The following is a 25730-nucleotide window of genomic DNA, read 5'->3' on the forward strand; positions in this document are numbered from 1 at the left end:
GGAGCGGCCGAAACCGGCCCCTGAGCGGAGGCGGCCGGCGGACGCCGGCAGGCGCGAGGCGGTCCCTGGGCGCCGCGCTGCCGCGGAGCACGCTGGGAACGGGAGTCCCACGGCCGGCGGCGCTCCCCAGAGCCGGGCGGAGGGGGGGACACGTTTCCCGGCGTGCAGCGCGCCGAGGGGAGGGGCGGGGCTTCGAGCGCGGAGCCTTTCGGGATCTGCAGTCCCAGCGAGGGCGAGAGGAGGGCGGGCGGGAGTGGCGCAGACTCCGCTTCCCGTCGGGCCGCGCGGCCCCATTGTGGCCACGCTCGCGCCCCATTGGCTGGCGGCCGGAGCCGGGCCTCGCTCCCCGCCCGCTGACACAAAGCGGATCCAAGATGGCGGATGCGGGCGCGGGGAGCCTGCACGGGGGGGACGCGGCGCTGCCGTGCCCGCCCGAGGAGCAGGAGCTGAGCCAGCGCCTCCGCCGCCTCTACCCCGCCGTCAACCAGGAGGAGACGCCGCTGCCGCGGTCCTGGAGCCCCAAGGACAAGTACAACTACATCGGCCTCTCGCAGGGCAATCTGCGCGTCCACTACAAAGGTGCCGGGCTGGGGCGGCGGCGGCGCCGGGTTCGGCTTCGGCCTCGGCCTCGGCCTGGAGCGGGACGGCCCTTGGCCCGGCCGCTCCGCGGGGCCAGCCGGGCGGCGGACTGGGCCGGCAGCCCGGGCCTCCGCTGTGGCAGCCCCGGGGGAAGGGGGGCCTCGGCCGGGGAGCAGCGCGGGGAGCGGCGGGGGGCCGCCGAGCTCCGGCCGCGGGGCGGGCTGCTCGTCCCGGGTGCCGTGGCCGGCCTCCAGCCCGGCGCGGGGTTTTCCTGGGCTCGGGAAGCGGCGGTGGTCTGGAGCTGGGGGCTCTTTCCCCGGCGGCGTGGCTGCCTTTTATATAACGCTTTGCGGTGTCACCGGGCCGGGCCCCAGCGCGTCTGTGTAGCCGGATCGTCTGTTTACTCTGTCATCCCGCTTAAAACCCGGCCGAGGGGTCGGATGGCGTCGGCACGCTGCATAACTGGGGCTTTGGCTCCTTGAGTTTACGCAAAATAGACGCTCGCAGACTTGTAGGACTTGGGGAATCGCACTGATGTTTTTCTTGCTTGCTATTGGAGGCTGTTCTCCCTACCCACCCAGCGGAGAGCTGATTATTCCTTTTCTTGCCTGGTTAGTAAACACTGATGTCATTCCCCTCTTGTGTAATCATTTTTGTCTTCTGTTTGTGTACATTGGTCTTCAAATTATGTATGTGGGGAGGGGGGTAGTGAGTCCTTCTCAGCAACTTCACAGTGAAAACAAAGGAGAAGCTACAGCGTTCTTAGTGTAGGGATTGTTCATGGTGGCAGTGCAGGATTGTGTATTCTAGTTCTCTGAATAGTGTGCTTTAAATTGTTGGATATATGTAGAAACGGATCCCCGCTGTGTTCAGGCAGCGGCGTTTTAGATCAAGGCGTGGGACAGTTCAAATCCCATCAGTACTTACATTTCTGTTTTTTCCTAGGTCACGGTAAAAATCACAAAGATGCTGCCTCGGTCAGGGCTACGCACCCTATACCTGCAGCCTGTGGCATTTATTACTTTGAAGTGAAGATCGTCAGTAAAGGTAGAGATGGGTAAGTGTCTTATTCCAGTTCAGTGGTTGGTAATGCGTATTTAGCAGTTCTGCTGTACTCTGACCTGCTTTCTGGAAGGTTTAGAGGTCCCATGGCTGCTGGGTGTAACAGGCAGGTACATCATGGGGAGGTTATATTCTCTTGGTTAAGATATGTAAACGTGGTAGAATGCACTGGAAGCAGAGGCACTTACATAGCTGCTTTCTATGCTGTTTGGTGTGGGCAGCTTTAAAAATTTAGGAAACTTTGGGTCTCCGGTGCATTTTCATTAAAATAGTTTTTCCTCCTGCCAGCTGGGTCTGGTCACTCAGATTTCTGAAATTATGATGCCTCAGAAGTGGAGTGAAGTGGAAGGGAGGGACCTTGAATTTAATTTTGGACTGTTAGAGAGCTGTTTGCATGGTAAAGAGTAGTCATAGCAGTACTTGAGCACTGGAAGGAGAACTTCGGAGACTGTTTCTTAGAAACCCCGTATGCATGATCAAGGAAAAGATGTTCAAAGAGAGGGAAATGAGATTGTGAATATAAGCTGGAATCTACGCTACTTCTGTCATCTCTAGTCTAGGACCTGAATTTGGACCCAAGTCATTATCTCAGGATAGATTGCACCACAGAGTATCATGTCAGATAACAACTGTGGAAGCTTGGGAGACTGTGCTGGAACCAGAATGTTAAATATGAGAAAGTTTTTCCCCACCAAATCATGTTTGTGGTAATATTTAATATTGTAGGCTGTTGTTGAGACTGCGTTCGCCCTATCAGTCTGTACTACTTTGAACAGTAGCAAGTGGAAGAACTGCAAAAGCAGCAAATCCTTTCGGTAGCATTAGAAGCAGCCATCACTTACTAGGTGGCACCTCAGTGAACTGAACTGGCAGTGGATTTTGGTGCTCATCCAGTCTTACGATCACTGTATTGGGCAATATTTTGACCCAAGGTGTAACTGAACCAGGATATATGTGGAGTTCCTTTTAAGCAGCATTCAGGATGTTGGGAAACTTGGGGAAGCAATAAAGGGGCATTTCTAACAAGGTCTGGGTTTTTACTGCTAGCGTAGGTTTAATTTTTAATCATTATAAAGGTATCCACGTGCTGCGTGTGTATGTATTTGGCATTTTTCATTGTTAAAGGATGAATGTTGCAGATATAACTATCCAGAAGTGAAAGCCACACAGGAGAAGACATTTGAACTCTTGACTGGTTTAGGGGAAGGGCAGCAAACATCCTACTGAAAAACAATTTAAAGTCATAACTTCTTACTGTTGAAATTTTTTGCCGTCGTTGAATTGAGACATGGCCTATTTGTAAAGAGGCTTGCAAAGGATCTTGAATTGTGCTGCATTTAGGCCTTTAAAATTATTAGGTTATCTGTGCAGAAGTGGATGCTGGGCTGAACACTTTACAAATGCAGGGAAAAGACCATCTTTATTCTTTCACTTCACTGACTTGGCAATTAACTGCTTGTCTGTTTTGAAACCCCACTTTGATTAGTTTATGTAACTGCTAAAATTGAGATAATTTACAGTGAACTTCAAGACAATTTTCCAAAGAAATCACATTACGAAAGGTCACTGAACAGCCCTTAATCCTTACTGCATTCTGGATCAATCTTACAGGGTGATAATGGAATTTGCTGCTTGTTTCCCAAGATCAGAGTTTTCTATATTAATAGTCCATTGTTGTTTTTATTGTATTCTGTAATTACAATTACTGTCCAGGAGTACTTTGAAAGATACAGAACCATGTGTATTAACGCTATAGCAATACACACATGAGATGTTGATAGCTATGGTCTGAAGTCAGGGCAGTGGTGAGCTTTTGAGAGCTGCTCTGATGTCTCAGCCCTTGTTGTGCCTTGTTTTTCTTTTGCTGGTAGAGAGCACTCTAATTTTTATCTTGCACACTGTAGTGCTGGGGATTTGTAATTGTGAATTTATATTCTAGCTGCTGGCTGTCTGTCACTTAAGAAGGTAGGCTTGTGCATCTCATCTTTAATAGTTTGAAGTCTGCCCATTGGAGGCTTGGTATGTTATAATAGTGAACTGTGACAGAGGCATCTCTTCTTAGCAAGCTCTCCAGGGTTTACTACACCATGGTGGCTTCAGTTTAAAAGAATACAAGTTCAGAAATCTAAAGAAGGGATTGGAGGGAATGGAAGGAAGTTTTTCAAGTGGCATAAGTGGTAAAGCATGTCCCTAGGAACTCATCTGGAAGCCCTTTAGTAAGAGGAGAGGAAGAGGGATCTTTCTAAGCTCATTTTCAGAATGGGTACTTCAGGTGTAAAGTCTCTGCTCTGTAGCTTGTTATTTTATTTATGCTGTATGGAGTAGTGAGGTAAGGACTGCATGATGTTATTCACTGTGTGTCTCTTGCTGGAGTTTGTAATGGCTTTTCACATTTAGGTTTAAAATGTGAGCGATTGGATTTTGAAACAAGGTTTACTCAAAAAATACTTTGGTGGAATGAATTTCAGGAAGTGTGCTTTGAGGAGTTCTGATTGATTTTGTTCCATAGCTCAAAGCTATCATCTTTCTGTGCTAATAATTGTTAGTCTAGTGCTCTATGCTCTGGTTAGATGCTAACAGTTGCTAATAAACAACAGAAACAAAGGTTGCAGGTAAGAAATGGGATGGAAGTTCCCAGTGGCTTTTACTGGAGCTGTAAGAATCCTGAAGCTCACATGATGACTTTTTGCAGCCTGACAAGAGATGTTGCCTGTCTATGATATGCTGTGATAAGAGAGTTCTTGAATTGGCATCAGACAGTGCCAGTTCTGGATTTGGTGGTGTCACTGTGGCAGAGAAACCTGAGCTATAGAGTCAATTGAGTACCACCATCAGTACCACCTTTCTAACTTCTCCCTTCTGTTACTTTCATGGGGCTAAGGTGATTTAAATCCGGTATGCTGTGGTTCTCTCCTTTGTTTTTACCCACCACATTGTATCCTAGCAGTAAAAACAACGCACCCTCACCTCCCCCCATTTTTCAGGCAGATTATCTCTCTGCTCAGTTTTGCAAAGACCAGTGCCAGCGCAAGGGAAGAGGGAGGGACTGCAGCAGTACAGACACAAGTTGCTTTAGACTGCCACGGCACTGCACCAGTAGCTGGCAGAAAAGCTTCCTCTTTTACATTGTCTTTCTCCCCTGCCCTTTAATGCACCTGCTCCATAAAGGTGCTTTTGTTAAAGAAGCAGATGAAGTGATTTATGAAAACTCTCCTTTTACCATTGCTAGACTTCTCTGCCTCAGCATCAGTAAAATCTAGCTTAGTTTACTGGCGGGTATTTCAAAGTCAGTACAGCATGCAAAAAGTCCATTTGGTGCACTTAAGAAACTTTTATCAGCTTTTCTTAGCTTTGGCTCTCCCACTGCTCATGCACTGAGATATAACCACAGTCCTTTGAGTTAAAGAAAGGTGATTGAGACTTTTAGCTGAATGGTGGTCGTTTCTCATTCTGGTGGTTTTAGTGTGTATTGATAAGAGGTCATGTTTACTTACTGGGTTTGTTTTTTGTGTGGTTGGGTTTTTTTGTGTTTGTTTTGTTTTGATTGTTTGTTTTTCTGGGATGGCGGAGGCTGCCAGGCTACCATTGAAAAATTGTCTTGACAAGGAGGCTAGGTAACACATAACAAATCAGATCTGTCAGTAGATTGAACTATTGTTTGTGCTACTCTTTGTTTGGGGAGATGGCTCTTAGCTACTCTTTGTTTGGGGAGATGGCTCTTATCCTCAGAGTAGAGGAGGATTTAGTTTACAGTCTCTAGTTCCAGCCCTCTTCTCACCTCCTTGTCTTTGCTGAACACACAGGGAGTGGTTCCACAACACTTTAAGATGATACAAGTCAGGACTGTGGGATTGTCCCCTTCCATTTGCTGTATGTTTCTGTGCCTTCCCTCACGTTGACAATCTGTTACCTGGTCCTATGGTGAAGTGGTTCAAGGAGATAACTGGTTGAAAGCTGGCCACATCAAAATAATTATGATGATTTAATCTATTGACATCATTGTCAGAAATTGCTGCTTTCTTTTTTGTTTGTTTTTTTAAATTGAGGACTACTTTTCAGGGTTCTGCTCCCTGATATGGATTGAAGGCAAGTCAGTAAAGGAGGGAGAGGAAAGGGTAGGATTGCAGCAACCCTCATTTAGTTCTATTCCAAGTGTTATTGAATGGTTTTGTCTTAAGGCTTGCTGGGTACTTAATTCCTGAGCCATAGTGTGTGTGTCTCCTGAGTGTTGTCAACTGGAAAAAAAGGACAAGAGGCAATAGGTCACAAATTGTGGCAAGGGAAATGCCAGCTGGAAAAACTTTTCTTCGTAAGAATGGTTAAGCACCAGAACAGGATGCCTGGACAGGCTGTGACATCTCCATCTTCAAATTTGCCCAGGCAAGGCCCCAGACTGCCTGATAAGACTTTCAGAGTTACTTATGCTTTGGGCAGGAGGATGAAGAAGGAAGGTCCCACGGTCCCTTCCAGTCCAGACCTCTTCGTGGTTCTGTGGGTGGCTTGCTTCCAGCATTCCTCAGATGAGCAGACTGACAGAAATGTATGTGACTCTCTGTTCCTGAGCTGCCACAAATAACTCATGCTTTTATCACAGTGGTGTTTATAGCAGTTCAACCTTAACTATATTTGAAGCACTGGACTCTTATTCTCTCTCTCTTTCTCTCTCTCAAATACATGTTTCTGTTCACTGTTGATATGTCAGCACATCTCACAGCTTCTGTTTTCCCATTAGATGATCTCTGCTTGGTAAACAGGAACAGTGTAAGACTCATCAGGGTAGGGCAGTCAACCCACAACTTACAGGCTGTTGTGACTCAGGAGGACAGTTCATCTTTGTTGTCCACTTGATGCTGGGGGAAGGTGAATTGTCTCATGGGTGGCAGTGCTTGTTCCTGACCACCGTTTCGGTTTCTTGACCTGTTTTACCTCCCCCAGCCACGCGTTGGGTTGTGATGGAGTGTTACTGGGGAGGACATCCCAGAGGCTGACCCTGATTGTGCATGGGTTCCTGATTCCAGCAAAAGTCACCTGTCCTGCAGTATCTTCTTCATTTCTGAGCTGCTCCTGGGAAAGACAGTCCAGCAGCCTATGGACTGCCTTTGCAATGGCAGTTTGCTGTTGACAGCTGTCTTTTCTGCTAATTATTTGGTTTTGGATAGCGGCTTACTGGTGGATACTTTGGCATGCTGGCATACTGTAGCAAGTCTGACCTCTCCGGTGGTGGCAGAGCCTGCAGCCTGTCCGTGGTGGCTCTGTGTGCTCTGTGCAAACAAAGCAAGTGTGGTCTCTGGGCAGAGGAGGTGCCAAGTGGCACAGCCCTCTGTGCCAGGGGCACCGGGTGGTTTCACAAGGACTTTGAGTCCTCTCAGGAAGGCTGCCGAAAGAGCCAGTCTAGCTTTTCTTCTTGCCATGATTTTTTTTTTTTTAAACCCTTTCGTTTGTGCTGGCACTACTGACTGTGTAATGAGTTGGATCACGTTAACTGTCTTTTTGCTGGATCAGTCCTTGATACAGTGCTTTCTGTGCATTAAGTGGGGAAGAAGAGACCCAGAAGGGCAGAAGAGGAACTGTGGGAAGACATGTGTGTGTTGGTATCCTTCTTCCAGCACTGTTTCACAGTTGCTTTGAGATGTGAAGCCTGTTGTCCAGAGATGTTGGTCAGCACTTGCTTAGGTTGCAGGCATTTTTCTGAGTGAGGGAGGAAAGAGTACTTTGAGCAGAGTGGCCGAAGAGCTAATCTAGCTTAGTTGATACCATAGTTTATTTAAAATCTTTAGCTTTTATACGCAAGTGCATCATATCCCAGACTTAAAAATAGCTTAGTTTCTCTCTGACTGAAAAAGAAAAATAAAGGTCAGATGTATTGGTTGTTTAGCAGTCTTTACATTAGTAACAAGTAATGTGCCCCTCTCTTCCTTGCTTATGTTTCTCCTTGCCAACTTTCCATTTCTCTTCAGCATATGGTGAGTGTGATTGCTCTTTGAAAAGCCTTTTACTCGTGTGCTCTAATGGTTTCCAGATGCTGATAGAAGGCCTGTCCATGAAGTGCTCTGACGTCGGTGGCTTTAATGGCATGGTTGTCTGTGTGCATCCATTGGCTGGTTATACTGCGGACACTTTATAATGTCATGCGTGTCTGGATGTGGCTGTAGGGATGTTCTGTGGGAACTGATGATTTTTAGTGTCTGTGCATGCTGTGTGATCCCTGATTTGTATCTGATAAGCCTGTAAATAATTGATTTCCTCCCCCTTTTTATTTTTTCCATCCTGGTTTCCAAGAATCCAAAACCAGCACAGAGAGGGGGTTGTTCTTCTGTTTGCAGGTATGTCTGCTTGCTTGAATTTATGCTGCTCCGCAGACATTCATTTAAACAAACTAACACATAAATAAATCCCCCCAAGTAGATTCAGTAAACAGTTCTCACCTTGTTTCTGTTTGCAAACAGTCTTGCCCGAGCAAGTCTTGCTTGCTCAGCTACTGACTGACTGAGCTTTGGTGCTCCGAAGTGTAGAGACACTCTCATTTTCTGTGGAGGTTTCATGTCTACTGATGACATCTCATATGAGTTGTTATTTTTTTGTTGTCATTCTGCTAAACTCTTGCAAAAGGGAGTAGTATTGAGAGTAGCTTTTTCAGTGTAAAGCATGTTATGAGATTGGAATATCTGATTTGCAGCTGATAACTTTGTTTAATTCCTTTTTTTTTTTTTTAAATCAATGAAATGGAAAGTGAAACTCAGTGCTTTATAGTAATATCATGGGCTCATCCATTGCACTGGTATAATACAAATTTCTTATTAAAATAATTTGTGAAATTAGGAAACAAAATGGAAGTAGTGATGGTGATGTGTGATTCCCCCACCCCCCCACCCCCCCCCATGTGCATTTAGGTATGTCTGAAATCTGAGATCTTCTAGATTTCAGGCTATGATAATTTCTTTCTTTTTTTCTTTCTGTTAGAGTTGTGAGATTTCTGCACAGTAAAGAAGAATAATTTCAGGAAAAGGTTTTGCTGGTTTTTTTTTTTCTTTTTCTTTCTTCTCCCTCTTCCTCCTGCTATTTCTGAATATCTCTTATAGAAAAAGCAGGAATATGGCAAAAGTAAACTCTAGCAAAATCAACTGAACATCTTTAGAATATGTGTAAAACATTATTATGCTTTAGTTCTTCAGAATGTGTTTACAGTTAATAAATCAAATCATAGAATAATGGGAACTTATTTAAATGTTCTAGGCTTATAGATCTAAGCAATTCGCTGTTCAATAATTAAATTCTACAAGTTGAATAACTTTTATAGAGGTGAAACTTTTTTCCTTTGCTTACAAAGCTCTGAGATGATGAACTGCTGAAGAATTTATCATCTGCTGTGAAGCCTGACTCTTTCTTCAGCTCTGCCGCTGGCCCTGTAAAGCTGAATTGTGTTAACTGTCTTACATTGACTGCACTGCCAGATTCGTTTTCTTAACTGCTTTTCTAGGAATGGGTTTTACATTGTACCTGTGGTGTAAGACTGGATCTCCTGTTTCCACACTACAGTTTCAATCCTAGAGATACAATCTTCCTTCTTGTTTACAAGTTCTTTGTATTGATGCTCTCCACATCTAGCCTTTGTTCCTTGTTGTGGAGATGTCAGCATGTAAAGATCTGTGAATTCAGTGTGTGTTGCTCTCCGGGTGCTCACCGTAACTCTGACTATCTGTCACTGTTTTAAAGAGAAAGTATTCTTATTTCATAAATACATCTACCAAAACTTCCCATGTGTTACTTTTTCTGTAATATGTTTTCCACATAATTAAAAAAAAAAGTTATGCAAATATTACAGTTCTTTCTTACTGTAATTTCATGAAAACTTCTATTAGCAGGTAAATCCTCCTTTCATAAGAATTGGTACCATCCATTTCCTGATTGAAGCCTAAAAGAGAGCAAATTAGCCTATAAGGATGGGAGAATACCTCTTAAGAGAACCAGCTACCTGGCAGCAGAGTGTTTTCTTCTGATTTGGGTATTGCATTTATACTGCTCACCCTGTTTTTTAGTGGAGTAAACAGGAACTCAAGCTGCTGTTTGAAGCTGACTGTCTGTTATGACAGACTGAAATGCAAGATTAGTCATAAGTGTGAAACTTATAGTCTTTATATGACTTGCCATCTTTTGGATGCCTTTCTGTTAGATATTTGCGGTACCTCTGGTGTCTTTCTTTACTGTTTTCTAAGCTTTGCTCATGCCAGGTGAAAAGGCCTGTTGCTTAGACTGGCAGTCAAACAATCTCAAGTCCATTCAGTTGTGGAAACCTGTTTAACTTCCCTAATATATTGGATAAAAATTTTCGGCAGCTCTGAATGGTGCATTTGGAAGTGAGGTTTGTTAATCAGCAGGACAAAGTGATCAAAAATTCTACTTCCTCAGTTGGGTGTAACCAGAATAAATAATCAGAGAATTGGTATCAGTAATGCTTCATGCTGTTCCCAGGCTGAATGCACTATTTGCCACTGACATGGCTTATGTGAACTTTGTTGAATACCAGCTGACTTAGAGAACAAGTCAGCTGTCAAGAGTGAAAAATCTAAAGTTGGAAAACTAAATTGGTGGGACACCTTAGCTTCAGACACAGTTGGTTTCAACCACAGTATATTGCAGGGTTTGGAGTCCTGTTGGATATGATCGTGCTTGGGGTGGCAGATGGAGAAGTTGGTTATTCTGGCCATATCCTAGCAGTGATTTTAGCCTGGTGAGGCTTGTGTTATGCCTTTTCTTTCTTAAATGATGCTCAAGTCAAGTCTTATCTCTGATCTGTATTTTCTGCCTTTCAGTATTCCTACATATATATTGCTACTCTACCTCATCAGTCTTTTCCCTTCCTGAAGGTAACAGAAAGGGACAGATTTGACCCATCCTACAGCTGACAGTTACCAGTTGAACGTGATCCTAAAATTGGAAGGGAGCTGGGAATCTGATACCGTGGTCTAGCAAAAGTAGTTTTTTATTCTTTCTGTAGTTTTGTCAGTATTTACTCATAAACAGACTGAGAAGATGTGTTATGTTACCAGATAGCTGCCTCTTAATTTTGTTCTGCTCACTCACCTTCTCTTCCACACTCTTTGGCTTTTAGAGCTTCTCTGCCTTTCTAAGGGCTGATGTGCAGTGGAATCCTCCATGCCTCAGGATACTTGTAGTTGTTTTTAATGAGCTCTTAAGAATTTTATTTTCTTGCCTTTATCTACTTCTTTTCAGCCTTGCATTATTTGTCTTTACTGACCTCTGCTTGGAGAATTGGGATTCTTTCTGGAGCCCGTCAGTGCTATTTCTGAAGCACTGTTACAGAACAGCTCAACATCCACGAATAAAACCAGAACCACTTCCACTTCAGAGATTCATTCTATTCCATTATGAAGTAGTCCCAAAATATTTATTGTTAGACTGAGGAGTCAGAGACAGTTGGAATCCAGTATTTTATGTAACATAGGTAATTTTTTTACACTGATGTCACTTGTTTTTTCACTGCCTTAAAATAACATGCCCCTTCCCCTTCCCCCACCATAACTGCAACAATGTGGTTTTAGGTGGTAAATTGATATGGGTTATCATTTCTCACCACTCTTTAAACCTGGCATGAAGTCAGGGCCCACCTCAGACAACAAGAATGATAGTTCAGAGCTTTGTACAAGAGACTATGAAAGTCCCTGAAATGCCACCAGTGTGATGGGGAATGTTATTAATCTCTAAGTTAATAATTTAGCTTGATTATTTTAGACTTAACTGTGTGTGTTGAAAGAGTGGGGTGCATTATAGCTGGGAGGACAGGTTTCCTACCAGATAGGTGTGGTTATTAGAAAAAATTGCAGGATGCAGTAAGCCTTTGAGTCACGAACATGCCTCTGGAAGAGAGGAACATCCCGTGTTTAACTTGTGGCTCAGCTGGGTTGCTTGGTCTTGGCTGAGCCATGTAATAAAATGCCAATCCCAGGAATTTCTACCACGTGTTAGTGATACTGTTAGTTCACTAACTGAGCAGGGAATGACTCTTTACTGGAAGTCATGGCCTACAAAACAAATTATTTAACATCTCTGTTTTTAACTCTAAGTTTGAGCCTCAGTGTACCTTGGCATATATAGTAAAGTATGCTCTAAGGAGAGACTACTGTGTCAGGGTGTTACCAGCACAGTAAAGAACATTTCTAGGCTTGTCATCATTAGATAGCCAACCAGTGCTAAACCGATGTATTTTTCCTCCTTCATTTCCCCAGCTTTCAGATGGCATGAATTTTGTTAGCCTTCTAGGTAAACTTCACAGGTGCTTGGAAGAGGAGTGGCATGGATCGTTTCACCATTCTGACTTGGTACCTTTCAACAGGTTAAGAAATAAATAAAGGGAAGGCATAATATCTTTCTTTTCATGGCAGAGCCTTAGTAAATCTGCTCTGCTAATTGTCAGAAGTAGCATTTGAGAAGAGTACTCTTTCTGACTTTCTTGGAGAAAGTCTTGTAGTTTTTTGGGTAAAGAAATGCCTCCTTTGTTTAAAGTATACTGCCCTGGTCCAGTTATGACCATGGACTAATTGCTTTCTCCCTCCTTCTGCCCCACCCTTATTTATTTCACATATAGCAATCCCTCCCAAGTGCTGGGTGCTTTCCAGGCATTCAAAGGGAGATGTTCTTTGCTCCTGGGATTCTTAAAACTGATGAATATAAAGTATGGGTATACATGAGTTCTGTTGCTGTGTCCTCCTCTGTTCTACCCCATGAGTTCTTCAGTCTTGCACTCAAAAAGCCAAACAGATGCAAGTGCTGCAATTTCAGCATTAGCTACTTGCTGTCAAAGGGCAGGTCTGTTCTTTTCTGCTGGGTTCATGAGGATTTTTGTGGGTTGCTCATGCAAAGTAGCTTCAGACTAGCCAAAACACTTTTCTTACGTTGGCTTTTTGGCAGGCTCTCTGGGTCTCATGTTTGTTCTGAAGAAATGTCTTTTGACTTGAAGAATTGCTTGTGACATGGGTGGATTCCCCTTCTGGGGACAAACCAAATGCAGCCATCGGTGTACTCCTCTACTGGTATGACTGTGTAACACTTAGACACTTGAAGCGATTCCTTTGTTTGAATTTAGGTTAGTCAAATATTGTCACTCCTGTGAAATAACTTTTCTTGTAGCTTTTTGGGTAACTTCTGCCCAGTAACAATATATAATGCCCCCCTGGCTAGAGCCAGTGCCTCTGAGATATTTTGTATCTTTAAAAGTTAGGTTTTAATTTAGAAGTACAGTTAGCATTTTGGCTCTTTCCATCTCTGTTCCAGGGAAAGTCTTTTATTGGCAGAAGCAAAAAAGTAAAATATATATTTTTAAATATACAAATGTAAATTGCAACATTGAAAATATCTGCACTGCAGAATCCACCACACAGGTTCTCTTAGGAGCCAGAAGTGAATGCTGTACTGTTTCAACATCACTGTGCTGGAGTAGCATACATGCTGATGTTTACTGCTGAAGTACTTGGGAACTGGGGGAGGGAACCAAAAAGCTTTGTCTCTTTGAACTTAATCTTACCACAGTCATGGTGCTGTGAGATCTAGAGGGGAAAGATATTGGCAATCCTGCTGGCTGTGTGCTGGGCAGAGGCATGTGTGGAGCCAGCATCTTTTGGCATGAGGACTTGCTACCAAGGTCCTTCATTCATCTGCTATGGCCAAGGACAGCCAGTGCACGGATAAAAGAGGCAGAGCTGATGTTGTGGCTGGCGGTAAGTGTGGCTGATTCAGTCTATTCAAATTTTAAAAAACAATCAGTATTGACAGGGCAAGGCTGAGGTGCAGTAGAAGTCTGGAAGAATTTGGTGCTATGGTAACTGCCGAGGCTGCTGGTAAGTGGAAACAAGACTGTTCTGATTCAATCACTAGCATGTGTCTGCGTTTATTTTTGTCTGTCTGCTCTATTTGGAATTGATCTACTGATGCAGCATTTTTGAAGCTTCTGATTGGGTGTGTGGGGCAGTTTCAAGTTTTCAATGTTCACTGCTGAGAAGATAGTTTTAGGAGGTCACTTTTGCTTGGCTTTAGTTAAGGTATATATCTTATGTATGGTGGATAATGGATTTAAATGTATCATTACCCAAAACCCTAAAATAAGATTATTATTTTTTTTTCCGGTTTGAAAGTGGGTGCTAACATTTCTGTGCATTCTCTTGTAAGAGGCTCTTTGAATCCCTCAAAAAGGGACCCCAGTTAATGGATACCCCATATGGAGTCTGTCCACACCTAAAAACTCCAAAACCAGGGATGATACAGGCAGGCAGACTCTATAGAGATTTATGTTGAATGATACTGAATGTTATAATTTGCTCATTTAAAAAAAACAAGCAGTAGGCTGTGCTTGATGATGCCCATAAGTACTGTTTAACTAGTTTTGAGTTTGTTGTGTACACAAAACTGGTTTGGAGCATTTAGAATCGAGGAAGTGAGAAGCTGTTCTGCACCAAGAAGTTCAGAAAGCAGCTGATGGTTTTGATGGTGGTGGAGTTGAAGGTGAATTTTTTTTCCCCTCAATTTTCAAGAGAATAGAGTGATTTTTAGTCTAAGGCTTTGTAGGTCTCAAAGCTCATTTCATCCATCGCTTCTGATACGTTAATCGGCAGTAGATGGGGGGAAGAGCAAAGTAGCTAGCATCTTCTAAAACAATAACCAGCAATCAAGTATGTGACAATTTGAAGTTCTGTATATAAGCTGTAGGCTGTGGAGTTGATACCCAGCGTGGTGAGAGAGCCTTATTTTATTTTAGGTTGTCTGCAGATTCTGTGTACAGTTCTACAGTCATTATGGTCTTATTTTTAAAGTTTGTCTTGAGCTTTAAATGGGAGCATAAGTTGAAGAGCAAAATTTTGTGAACTGGGCAGGCTTGTGGTCATGGGTTTTTTTCTTTTCTTTTTTTTTTTTTTTCCCCACCTCTAGTGACACATTTCCATGGTGGTATGTATCTAGTTTAAAGTGTAACCTTAAATTTAGAATTTCTGGATTTGTAGTATTTGCTTTTTATAAAAATACAAGCTTCTAGCCCTAATTTAAAGCTGTGTTGTCTGAAAATGGAAAGATACTATTGTATGATTATTTTTTTTTCCCCCTTGATTATGTGCATGGGATTTGCTGCAGTGCACAAAAGAGGGAGGATGAATCTGCATAGAACATAATAAAGTTAAGCAGGATGAGCTGAAGTGGGAGATGACCTATTTTATCTGAGTTCAACAATTATGTTATTTCTTGTAATTTCCAACAGTATGGTGGCAATACAGTGCAATGACCCAACAAGGGATGGGGACAGATGGGAAGCCATCAAAATGCTGCAGCCGTGATTCTGATGAAGCTGTGTGCCAAGGTGATGTGCAGAAGTGGTGTCTGCTCTCTCTGTTAAATTCCAGGTGTGCTAATGTCAACAGCAGCAGCAGAGGCACAGAAACAAGCAAGCACCCTCAGGCAGTAAGGAGGGACGGAGTTGGCCAATGGCCCTCTGCCAGTGGAGCTGTGCTGTGTGATACTGAAACTAAGGAGGCTTGACACCACCACATGACGAAGCTGCCCTAGAGGACACAAAGTGGCCACAGTTTTATGCTGTTTCACCTTCAGCTCAGCCAAATAGATCAGGGCATAAGAAACATTCTCTATGCCAAGAGGCGTGTCCTGCTCATTGAACAACTGCTGCCAGCAAATCCAGCAGGTCTTGGGCTTGCTAATGTGAGCAGGTGAAGGTGGTGGGGATTGTTTCTGCCAGAGTAATTGAGTGATCTGCTCCTCTACAGGTTTTTGCTAAGTGTTTTCGGGTCTGTCAGGACCAAGCACTCTGGTATTATTGCACAAGGCTTAGATGGTGCCTTTATTGTGTGTTCAAACAATCTGGAACCTTGAATCACAGCTCCCCTGAGGCTTGAACAATTGGCAGAGGTGGCACTTTTTACTGCTCTCTGCAGCAATATAGACCTGGAATGTAGTTCTAGCTGTGTCCACAACTGTTCACAGATGTAGTTGGAAAAAAAAAAATCAAAGCAGCAAACCCCACCATGTAGCAAGGAAACCTCTGTAGCAGCAGGGGGTTCCAGACTCAGTAGGAATAAGAAAATTGAAATGCAAACGAGCATGCTATCTTATCAGCCAATGCGCTAAGAAGGCAGCAAGGAAGAGCTAGAGCGGTCCCTGCAGCTATAGGGAGAAATCTTCTATATTGTGCCTGGAAGGCTGTAAACTTATCCTTAAAATTCAGATTATTCTTTATAGATGTGTGTATGTCACATGACTGTGTGAGAGTAAATTTTTAGATGCTGTAAATGACTGCTTCAGAGAGGCTAGTCAGGGAACTCATGGGAAAGGATATAACTTCTGACTCATGCTCTGAGCAGTGCAGAAAATGTTTACGAAAAATGCGTGTTTATAAGTTGCTCTGCAGCACTTACTCTAAGTACTCCTGTTTAGTGTCCTTTGAGAAGCACTATAAAAAGGCCTCCAAACCCTACCACTTCAGTGTTCATCAAAAAAACCCCACCATCCAACAACAAAAAAGCCAGAAAATAAGCCTATATAAATTGAAGAAGCTTGTTTAAGAAGAGTTAATAAAAAGATGCAATCAGAAAAGTAACTTGCTTTCAGATGGTATGGAGACTGTTTAAGGAGACATCATATTGGAGGATCAGAGTACAAGTGTGTGAACTATTGGAGAGACTCAAAATGACCTGACAGTTGGCATAATTACACATGATGGTGAGAGAGGATAGAGATACACCCTCCAAAAGCTGAAATTTTGTTAGATGAGAAAAATTGAAAGAACAAACTTGTAAGTTTAAAAAAACCAATAAGATTGACAAAATGACTTGAGGAACGTCTGTCTCAAGGTCTGAAATGTTAAAGGAGTATTTTTCCCTCCCAAAACATCAGGGATGGGAAGCAAGTTGGAGAGTCTGTAAAACTGGGAGATGATTCAGGAGAACTTTTTGTGAAGGGCTCTGAAAAAGTAGGAATGTTTAGAGGCTCCCAAATGCCATTCTTGGCTTTTAAAAGGGTTATCTGGCTCGGATCAAAGGGTTAATACAACAATGTCATTTGTCAATAAAACAGATGCCAGTCTTTGTTTTTAAATTATTATCTGGCTCCCATTGAAGAGTTAATACAACAACAGTGTTACTTATCCATAAAACACAGGAAAGAATGAAATAGCTGAGCCATTAACTGTGGTGTGTGATGTTTAAAAGTCTTGATTACAGAGGAAGAGAGATGTGTCTGTGTGGCAATTTTTTTTTTTTTTTTTTTTTTTTGAGGGATCTAAAGGAATGAGATCACATAGTGCTTTCTCTTAAAGTCTCTTCTGTCCTTGAGATCTCTACATCGGAGCAGAACCTTCCTTGTTGCTTTTCTTCAAGTGGACACTAGGTTCAGAAGCCCTTCAGCCAAAGAGCTAAAGCGCTCATGGCGGTGTGCCAGGTAGCAGTCATCAGGGCATGTTTTGTTTGTGTGTTCAGGGTTGGTCTGTAGATCAGGAACCAGTCTTTCCTGGAGGATCTATTCTCCTTGAGGTCTAGGAAGAAAACTGGGTTCAGCTGGTATGATCAGATCAGGACTTAGCTTGTGGTATATGTGTGTGCCTCAGGAAGTTCTGTCTTTTCTCAACTTGGTCAATATCCTGCTGTATGCACTGCTAGCCAAGAGTTTGCTGCCTGTCAGCAAAACTGTCCTGAAGTCAAGATATTGTTGAATAATTCAGGTTGGAAAGGGTCTGTCTAGGTTACCCGGTTCAGCTCAAAGCAGGGCCAACTTCAAAGTTAGATCAGGTTCCTCAGGACAATGTGCAGTCAAGTGTTTGTCTATCTCGAAGAGTGGAGATGGAGTAGCATCTCTGGGCCCCTCTTCCAGTGTTTGATCACCCTCATGGTTAAAATATTTTCAGAAATATCTACTTGGAATCTTCCTTGTTACAAACTTGTCTGTTGTTTCTTATGATTTTGGTCTGAAGTCTGACTCCACCTTCCCTGTACTCTCCCATTAGGTAGCTGTAGACAGCAGTGAGATCCCTGCTTAGACTTTTGTCCTTAAGACTGAACAAACACATTTCCCTCAGTGTCTCCTCATACACCATGTGATTTGAGCCCCCTAACTGTCTTTTGCTGCACTCACTCCAGTTTGTTACTCTTCATTCTACTGGAGATCCCAAACCCAAACATGATACTCACAGGTGCCAAACAGAGGAGCAAATCCTTCCCTTGGCCTACTGGCTGCACTCATAGGATGTGGGTGGTGGGAATAGTTCTCCTTTATTGTACAGTTTAATCATGGTGGTCTTCCCCCCCACTCTTTCTTTCCCCTCTTCTGTTTCTTGGCTTTCTCAAATCTCGTCTTCAAGTCACGGGTATTTGTCCTGAGCCTGTAATATGATGTCTTTACATCATGTTTGTGTTCCTGCAAGCATTTCTCTTACCCTTGGTCTTTCATCATTTAAACCGGTTACTACTATGTGAGGTAACTTTCTTCTTTTTATACCAAGATAAATTTAAGATATTCTGGTGAAGGACCTTATCAAAACCTCTCTGTGTTCCAGCAGTGGTAATTTGCTTATGGTGCTCCAAAGTCTTTCTGTGTCCTTTTCAGGGCAGTTGTTGATGCTGGAGGGTCCTTGGGTAGGGGTGTTTTGCAGGCCGCATTTTCTATCATAATAGGGAAGTGGAGACGAGCCATTATCTCTGTTCATAAAATGCTGAACACTTTCACTGATATCTAAGATCAGAATAGTGGCTGGCTGCTGTTGTCTTAGCTGATAATGGCCACAATGCTGTCCTTAGCATCTCTGCTCAGGTGCATTTCAGAGGAGTTCTGAGGCCAAAGATGAAACAAAATCTTCCCCTCTAGACTCTGTGCAATGAACATACTAGCAGTTATGGTATCCCTCCTCAGATGAAACAGGGGTATTTTCTGTTTATACTGAGTTACTGAGGAGTAGATAGTCTAGAGAATAGGTTCTGTCATCCTTATAGTCCTTTGCAAGTTTACGTTTTGGAATAAATGCCCCAAAGTCTTGCCTTGTCTCTGCCCAGTTCATGCATCTTTTGAAACAATGCTGGTCTTTAGCATTGAGCTTTATACTTCAGGACATACTGCAGATTATGCAGGTCTTAATTTTGTATGAATCCTCCCCATGCCACTCTTCCGTTATATCTTGCCTGGCTATTCTGCGGCATGTGGCAGCAGAAACCTTTGGGATATCTTTTGTTAGGCTGTATCTTGGCAGCCTCTAATCCCTCCTTGGAGGGAGTACATGCCCAGGCAGATGCTAGCTGACCTTTGGCTGACAGTTCCCTGAGTGCAGGTGAAACAATCCCTGTTTGTGCTGGAGGAGCTCCTTCCATCATGACCAAGCAAGGTGAGGAGGATTATCTCCAGGGTAGGGCCAGTCAGATCTCAAAGCTTAGGTCTACTATGTGCAGGATGTAGTAATTTCATCTGTGTCCTGGGATTGGAGCAGGACAAAATAGGTGTTTCTTTGCATTTCGGCATGTGTTGTGTCCAAGCTGTATTGTACTGGACTGTCCACTGTCCTGTCTCGACAAAGAGAGAGTCTTGAGCTCTTCTTTTTGTAGACAGGCTGCAAGCTTTTAGCATTTCTGCAGAGAATATCAGATTTGCTATGTAATAATGTACATCCTAGGTATTTTGGAAACCCTCACAAATCTGTCTTTATCCTTCTAAATGAGAAATAGGAAATCCAGCCAAATGTCCTGGAATCTGTCCTCTGTGACTGGAGAGCTTCTGAGATAAACTTATTTGCCCTAAATGCCATCAGGAGGTTCAAATCTCCTGTTCTTGAACCGGCCACTGCCAAAGCCTCTTTTGGGTATTTTTCTAAGTTCAGCAGTTTTTTTTACTATTTCTGTTATCAAATGCTAACATTTTCCTGGTGCTTTTGTAGTTACATAATTTATACCTGGTGAGAGCTGAGGGACCTGGGCTGACCTTTGTTGGTTGTAGCTCACCATTCCATTGGCATAGCCCTATTTATCAGCATTCACCCCAAGAAACTTTGAACTTGAAGGGCCCTAGTCTTGTGGCAGGAAAACACTGAACTGGATGAAGGGAAATAACAAGTCCAGCAATAGGTTCTCCGTATCATGATCACGTATCATTTTCCTTTGAAGATAACCCTAAGAGGACAGGAGCCAGCTCAAAGGAGAAGTTGGACCATGTAATGGTTAGCAATTCAGTGATCAGGTATATAGATAACTGGGTTTGTGACGCCAGGGAGAATGGCATTATGACTTGGCTGTTAGGCACAAAGTACACAGCTCTTCCAAGGCATCTGAATATTGTATCAGTTGCTGAGCGTGAATTGATAGAGTTGTGGTCCCTGTAATGCTGAAGGCAGAGGGAAGTACAGAAAAGGTTCTGTATGTAAAACTTTTTAACTATTACATAGGAAGTTGAAAACCCACGACCTCTGCTGTAGCAGCCCCTAAAATGCTTTTCCCCACTTTTGCCCTGTACTGTGCTTTGCCCAGTACCAGAAAGAGAAGTGAGTAGGAACAGTTCTGGTATGTTGCTGAGGAAGGGCTCTGGATCCTCTGGAAGCTGGGGCACTTCTGAAATAGAGCTTGTTTTTTAAAGAAGGGATTGGCTTAATTTAAAGCATTGTAAAACTGGGTTTCAGGTGTTTAAAATCTGTAGGGTCATGCTACCCAGATGTGAAGTGTACAAGAAAGACAAAGTTGGCCATGTTTGTGAAGATGCAGTGTTGTTCATTAAAGAGGTCATAGACTAAGATCTGATAAATTTACAGATCTCTAAGGATTAAAATTTCTCTGTAAACAAGAAAAAAATCAGTTAATACCATTTCCATCCTATTGGATGGGTGTGGTGACAATGATTGAGATGCAGAAGTTGGGGCAGGGAACATTTGTTGCAGAAGACTTAACCCACATAGTTTGAAGAAATGTAACTTTGGGGTCAAATTCTGAAATAACATTTTTAGACATGGTTAATGTTCTATGCAGCAGCTGGTCGAGGAAGCCATAGGAAGAAACTGAGAATGTGAAAGAATAGGAGAACACTGGCTGTAGCCTGTTTGGATTTATACATTTTTACATGAACAAAAGCCCAACAGTAACTGTTAATTTCAAAGCGCAGTAAGCTGAAAATATGGAAGCTTGTTAAAAACCAGCTGAGCAGGGCAGCTGTTTCTGTGGTTCCAGGGGCTATTAGGAGAATTGCAGACCATGCAAATAAACAGAAATAGGACAAACAAAATAAGTACGTGCATAAATATTGCAGTGAGGAATAAGAGCCTTTGGGAAGGCTGGCTATGCATTACAGTCCTGTTGAACGCAGAAGTAGATGAAGATCAGTCTGCCTGGATTTGCAAAAGCCATTTGGCAAGGTCTAGTCTCAAAAATTCTTGAGAAATGTAAAGGAAACGTGAGACAAAGTGAACGAGCTTGTGTGGTTGAATGATCAGTTAGATGATTAGCTAACAGGTAGGAAGCAGGGCAGAGTAATGAATGGCCCATGTGTGCGTGTCATGCCCTCTCTCCTCCTTGCAACTGAGGATGTTCACCAGTGGATTTCTGTAGGGATGTGTATGACACCTCTGATGTTCACTATCTTAATAAAGGACCTGGAAGTGAAATTAATAGTAAGACGATATTTTTTGCTGATGATATGAAGCTAACTAGAGTTGTAAAATCAACTGGCTGTAAAATCAAGGGCTGACTATGGATGATAAAATGAAAGATGCAGTTCAAGCTGGATAGATGTAAAATGGTTCTCATAAGGGAAGAATAAACAGTCCAAACCTGACACAAAAAATGGTCTCTGAGCTGCCTCTTACAGGGGACAAGTTCTTTGTGTCCCAGTTCCATGGAAAAATCAGCTTAGTTCTCATCTGTGCTCAAAAAATAAATGGAATAATAGAGACCAGGTGGGGGAGGAATAGAAACCAAAATGGAGAACATCATTACACTGTTGTCTGTAATAATCACCGTGTGTTTGTATTGTGAATGATGCTTGTGGTTCTGGTTTTGCCCTGCTTCTCAAAAGATAGAGAACTGGAAGCGTAGTGACAGTATTAAGTGGTATAGATGAGCTTCTGTAAGAGGAACAACTGAGTAGACTGAGAGTAGCCAACCTTGAGAAGAGACCATTGGGGAGTGGGCTATGAATGAGGACTTTAAAATCCATGAGTAAGTTAACAGAGAAACGATATTCCTCTCTCTTCCAATTCTAAAAATGAAAGTACCAAGCAAAACTAGCTTGGCTAGTAATTGAATAGTGGAGCTGCAGGATGTTGCCTTTTCAGAGAGCTTACAAAGGTTCAGAAAGTGATCAGATTAATGGGGGGAATCTACTGGGGTGTGAAATTCCTTTTGCTTAGGAAACTGTGTAAAACACATGTTGGACAATGAAAGAGTGTTCTTAGAAGGTACAGCTGTTTGTCTACATTAGGCTAGGTAGACATTTGTTGTCACATACTATATCTGCCCTTATGTATTTTTTACTCTCTTGTTAAAATCACCTATATAAATAAGTGGTTTTTTTCTGATATATGAAAAAAACCCTAACAACAAAACTCCAGAAATTTAATTGTTTCTTGTTTTCCAGTCCTTTTTCCTACCAATTAAGAGCTAAAGAGTAGCTGTAGTTGTATATCGGAAAGCTGTCAGTCACTGAAGCAGACTGATGTTTTATTTTGGATTCAAGAAAAGACTAAAAAAGTAATGGAAAATCTTTAGCAATTTCAATATTCTTACCTTAAATGATTTGTGGATTGTTTTGGTTTTTTTGCTACTGTATTTGTGCAGCAGGAAATCTTGTGGCTTGGACATTCTGTGCTTGACTGATATTTTGCTGCTTTTTTTTTTTTTAAGGTACATGGGAATAGGACTTTCTGCTCAAGGGGTCAACATGAACAGGCTTCCTGGTAAGTCACTGTTAAGGTTTGTTTTGGCTTACAGTCCATGTTAAATGTGCATTTGAAATAAAGATTTTAATTTATATATGTATGAATTAGTGAATGTGTGTTTCTGTTAATAAAATGTCATGACTATAAGTGTCTTATGTCTGTAAGTTTCAAAATATTGAGTATTATCCTAAACTGAGTTACTAGTACTGTTAATGTAGCCATGATGATTTTAGCAGATAATAGAAATTAATAGTAATCTAATGAGTAATGGGTAAGATGATGAGCTTTAAGACATGCAAGCTTTTTGCATCTGAAAAATAAGTAGCAAAATAATTTGACATTTAATCTGTATATCCCACTTGACAAATTTACATGAAAGAAGCTGAAAATGACAGGAAAATTGGCCTGCCATATTGTCTCTCCTCTCTTCTTTCCCTCTTCCCACTGAAAAACTAGAAAAATGTGATAGAGTGGTATTTCCAGTTAATATTATTGCTTCCTTTGTTTGAAATGTTTGTTTTTAGAATAGCCTCTAAGTTGGTTAAGTAGCTTCTTTATTTGGTAAAATTATGATTTCTAGATTTGGATGAATGTAGTGACTTCTGCAGCAGGAATTCTTTCAGCTGGGTATGAAACTAGAATTTGTCTGCGTTTGGTAGAAAGTAAATGTTCTTCAAGTGCCAGAAAGAATGACGGCTTGTTCCCAGTGGCGGAGGCTTTTTTTGGTCTTGGGTGTGATTTTCTTCTGATGGAGTTGTTTTAAAGCTGAAATGTGTGTTCAACCCTTATTACGCCTCTTGATATCTCCAAAGGAGAATGTTTTATGAATGTCCTAACAAAATGAAGAGCTTCCATAGGGTTTGCATTAAGACCCTTGTGAATTCACTTCTCAGTGGGGATTTCACTTTCATCTTCACTGGCAGCTTGCATATTCAGGGAGTGGAACATGCTCATTTTTTTTTCCTTATAACCTCCAATTGAAAATGTTGCAGCATTGGAGCAAACTCCTTGACTGTTGGCAAAATATGCAATTCTCTAGCTCTGTTATAAATTTCTGAAATGTGTATTTCTATAGCTATGTTTCTGAAATTCTGCTAAGACTGCAGATGGAGTCTTAGCAAGAAGATAAAAAGGAGACTAAGACAGACAGGGTCCTTGGATGATTTCAGAAAATAGCCAACTTTCTGGTGGCCATTCTTTTAATTGCTGAGTTTTGCAATGGCTGCCTTATCTGGTTACTGAAGAGAAGCATGGAGATCTTGGCATACGTGACTGAGCGTTTGGGACCTTTTACATTGATAAAGAAGAAATTTTGAATCGTAGGCTAATTGCACTAGTTAATCAGTTCAATTAAAATTTCACCAGTGAAACAAGCATTGTTGTTTAGTGACAAATGTCAGTGCAGCGTGTGGGCTGTTCATAAATCACAACCATGGTTAACAGTTGCAGGTAGACTTTCCTTTTCCAGGTACTGCTTTGATAACATTTGATCGACCTTGAGAGTCTTCTTTTGGCCACTGTCAGAGGCAAGTCCTAAGACCTGGTGGTTTGACTGGGGCACAACTTTTTTTGCATGTTTTTCTCTGGTAATTTCAGACCTGCCCAGAGATCTTGTGGAACCTCTAACTTTGGAGGTATTTAGGACTCAGCTGGACATGGCATTGACCAACCTGATCTAATTAGACCTCCCTTGAGCTGGGATTGGACTACATGACTTCTGCAGGTCCCTTCCCTCCTTAGTTATTCTACACTTCTATGATAACTCTGTTTTGGGGAGAATGGTTTCAGTGACACCCATGTTGTAAAGAATTCGCATCTTACTGCAAACTAGATTTATTAATAATTCTTATGACAACTATAGCATATACACATTGGAGGGAGAATTAAGGTCACAGGTCTTTATCCACTCAGAACTAGGCCAGGGAAGGAGGAAAGCAGGACGTTGCCAGTTTTCTCAAGTGATACTTGGTTGCAAAACAGTAGGGAATGTCCAGATCAAGATGGTCTGGTGTCAGTAAGTATGGAAGTCTCAGTTTTCAGACAACTCCTCTCTCTGCAGTCCCTCTCCCCTCAATCCTCCTGACCCAAGTGGGTTGTGTGCATGTGCAAGATGAAGCATGAGTGGGGTGGGATTGTTTTGTAGACTTGGCCTGTAGACTCCTGGTTGGATTGTGTTTAACCTAGGATTCTCCTGGCATTATAACACAGTGTCATGGTTTAACCCCAGCCAGCAACTAAGCACCACACAGCTGCTTGCTCACTTCCCCCTCACCCAGGGGGATGGCGGAGAGAGTTGAGGAAAAAAAAGGAAAACTTGTGGGTTAAAAGAATAAAACTTGTGGGCTGAGATAAGAACAGTTTAACAGAACAGAAAGGAAAAAAATAATAATGAAAATAATAAAATGACAATAATAAAAGGATTGGAATATACGAAACAAGTGATGTACAATGCAATTGCTCACCACCCACCGACAGGTGCCCAGTTAGTTCCCAAGTCCCCCCATCCCCACTCTCCCCAGTTTATATACTGGGCACGATATCATATGGTATGGAATATCCCTTTGGGCAGTTTGGGTCAGCTGCCCTGGCTGTGTCCCCTCCCAACCTCTTGTGCCCTTCCAGCCTTCTTGCTGGCTGTGCGCGACAAGCTGAAAAATCCTTGACTTAGTATAAACACTACTTAGCAACAACTGAAAACATCAGTGTGCTATCAACATTCTTCTCATACTAAATCCAAAACATAACACTGTACTAGCTACTAGGAAGAAAATTAACTCTATCCCAACTGAAACCAGGACACACACACACATATATATATAAAAACTGCACACACACACACATATATATATATATAAAAACCATGGTTGAATACTAACCTGAGATGGTATGTACTGAATAGGTACATATTAGGTGTGCTGTCCTGAAATTGAACAGCCAACGTAATTTCTTCCCCCCCACCCCCCCTTTAGAGACTAAAAATTAGCCAAATCACTTCTGATGGAGGTCTTTAAAGCCCAAGAGCTACACAGGCAGTGTTTTGTGGCCAGTTTGTATCAAAGTCCCTGTATACTATTATTTCTAAAGTGTGTGTGGCAAATGTGGAATTCTTTTCTCTGAGTGAAATAAAACATGAAGTGAACTTGAGACTACAGATAGTGTTTATTTAGCAATGAATTGTACAAAT

General features: G+C 42.3%; 1 protein-coding gene across 2 annotated transcripts in view; it reads left to right on the forward strand.

The window, feature by feature from the left end:
• Window positions 1–368: 368 nt before the first annotated feature.
• The window catches only part of RANBP10 (RAN binding protein 10), an 87179-nt gene continuing 61817 nt past the window's right edge, over window positions 369–25730 (forward strand). For both annotated transcript variants that reach the window (XM_049804555.1, XM_049804556.1), the window contains exons 1-3: window positions 369–579; window positions 1525–1636; window positions 22512–22564. In XM_049804555.1, coding sequence (XP_049660512.1) covers window positions 375–579; window positions 1525–1636; window positions 22512–22564 — 370 coding nt within the window. In that variant the 5' untranslated portion in view covers window positions 369–374. The remainder of the gene's footprint in view (window positions 580–1524; window positions 1637–22511; window positions 22565–25730) is intronic.

This window comes from Accipiter gentilis, chromosome 7, assembly GCF_929443795.1.
Source record: "Accipiter gentilis chromosome 7, bAccGen1.1, whole genome shotgun sequence".
Lineage (NCBI taxonomy): Eukaryota > Metazoa > Chordata > Aves > Accipitriformes > Accipitridae > Astur > Astur gentilis.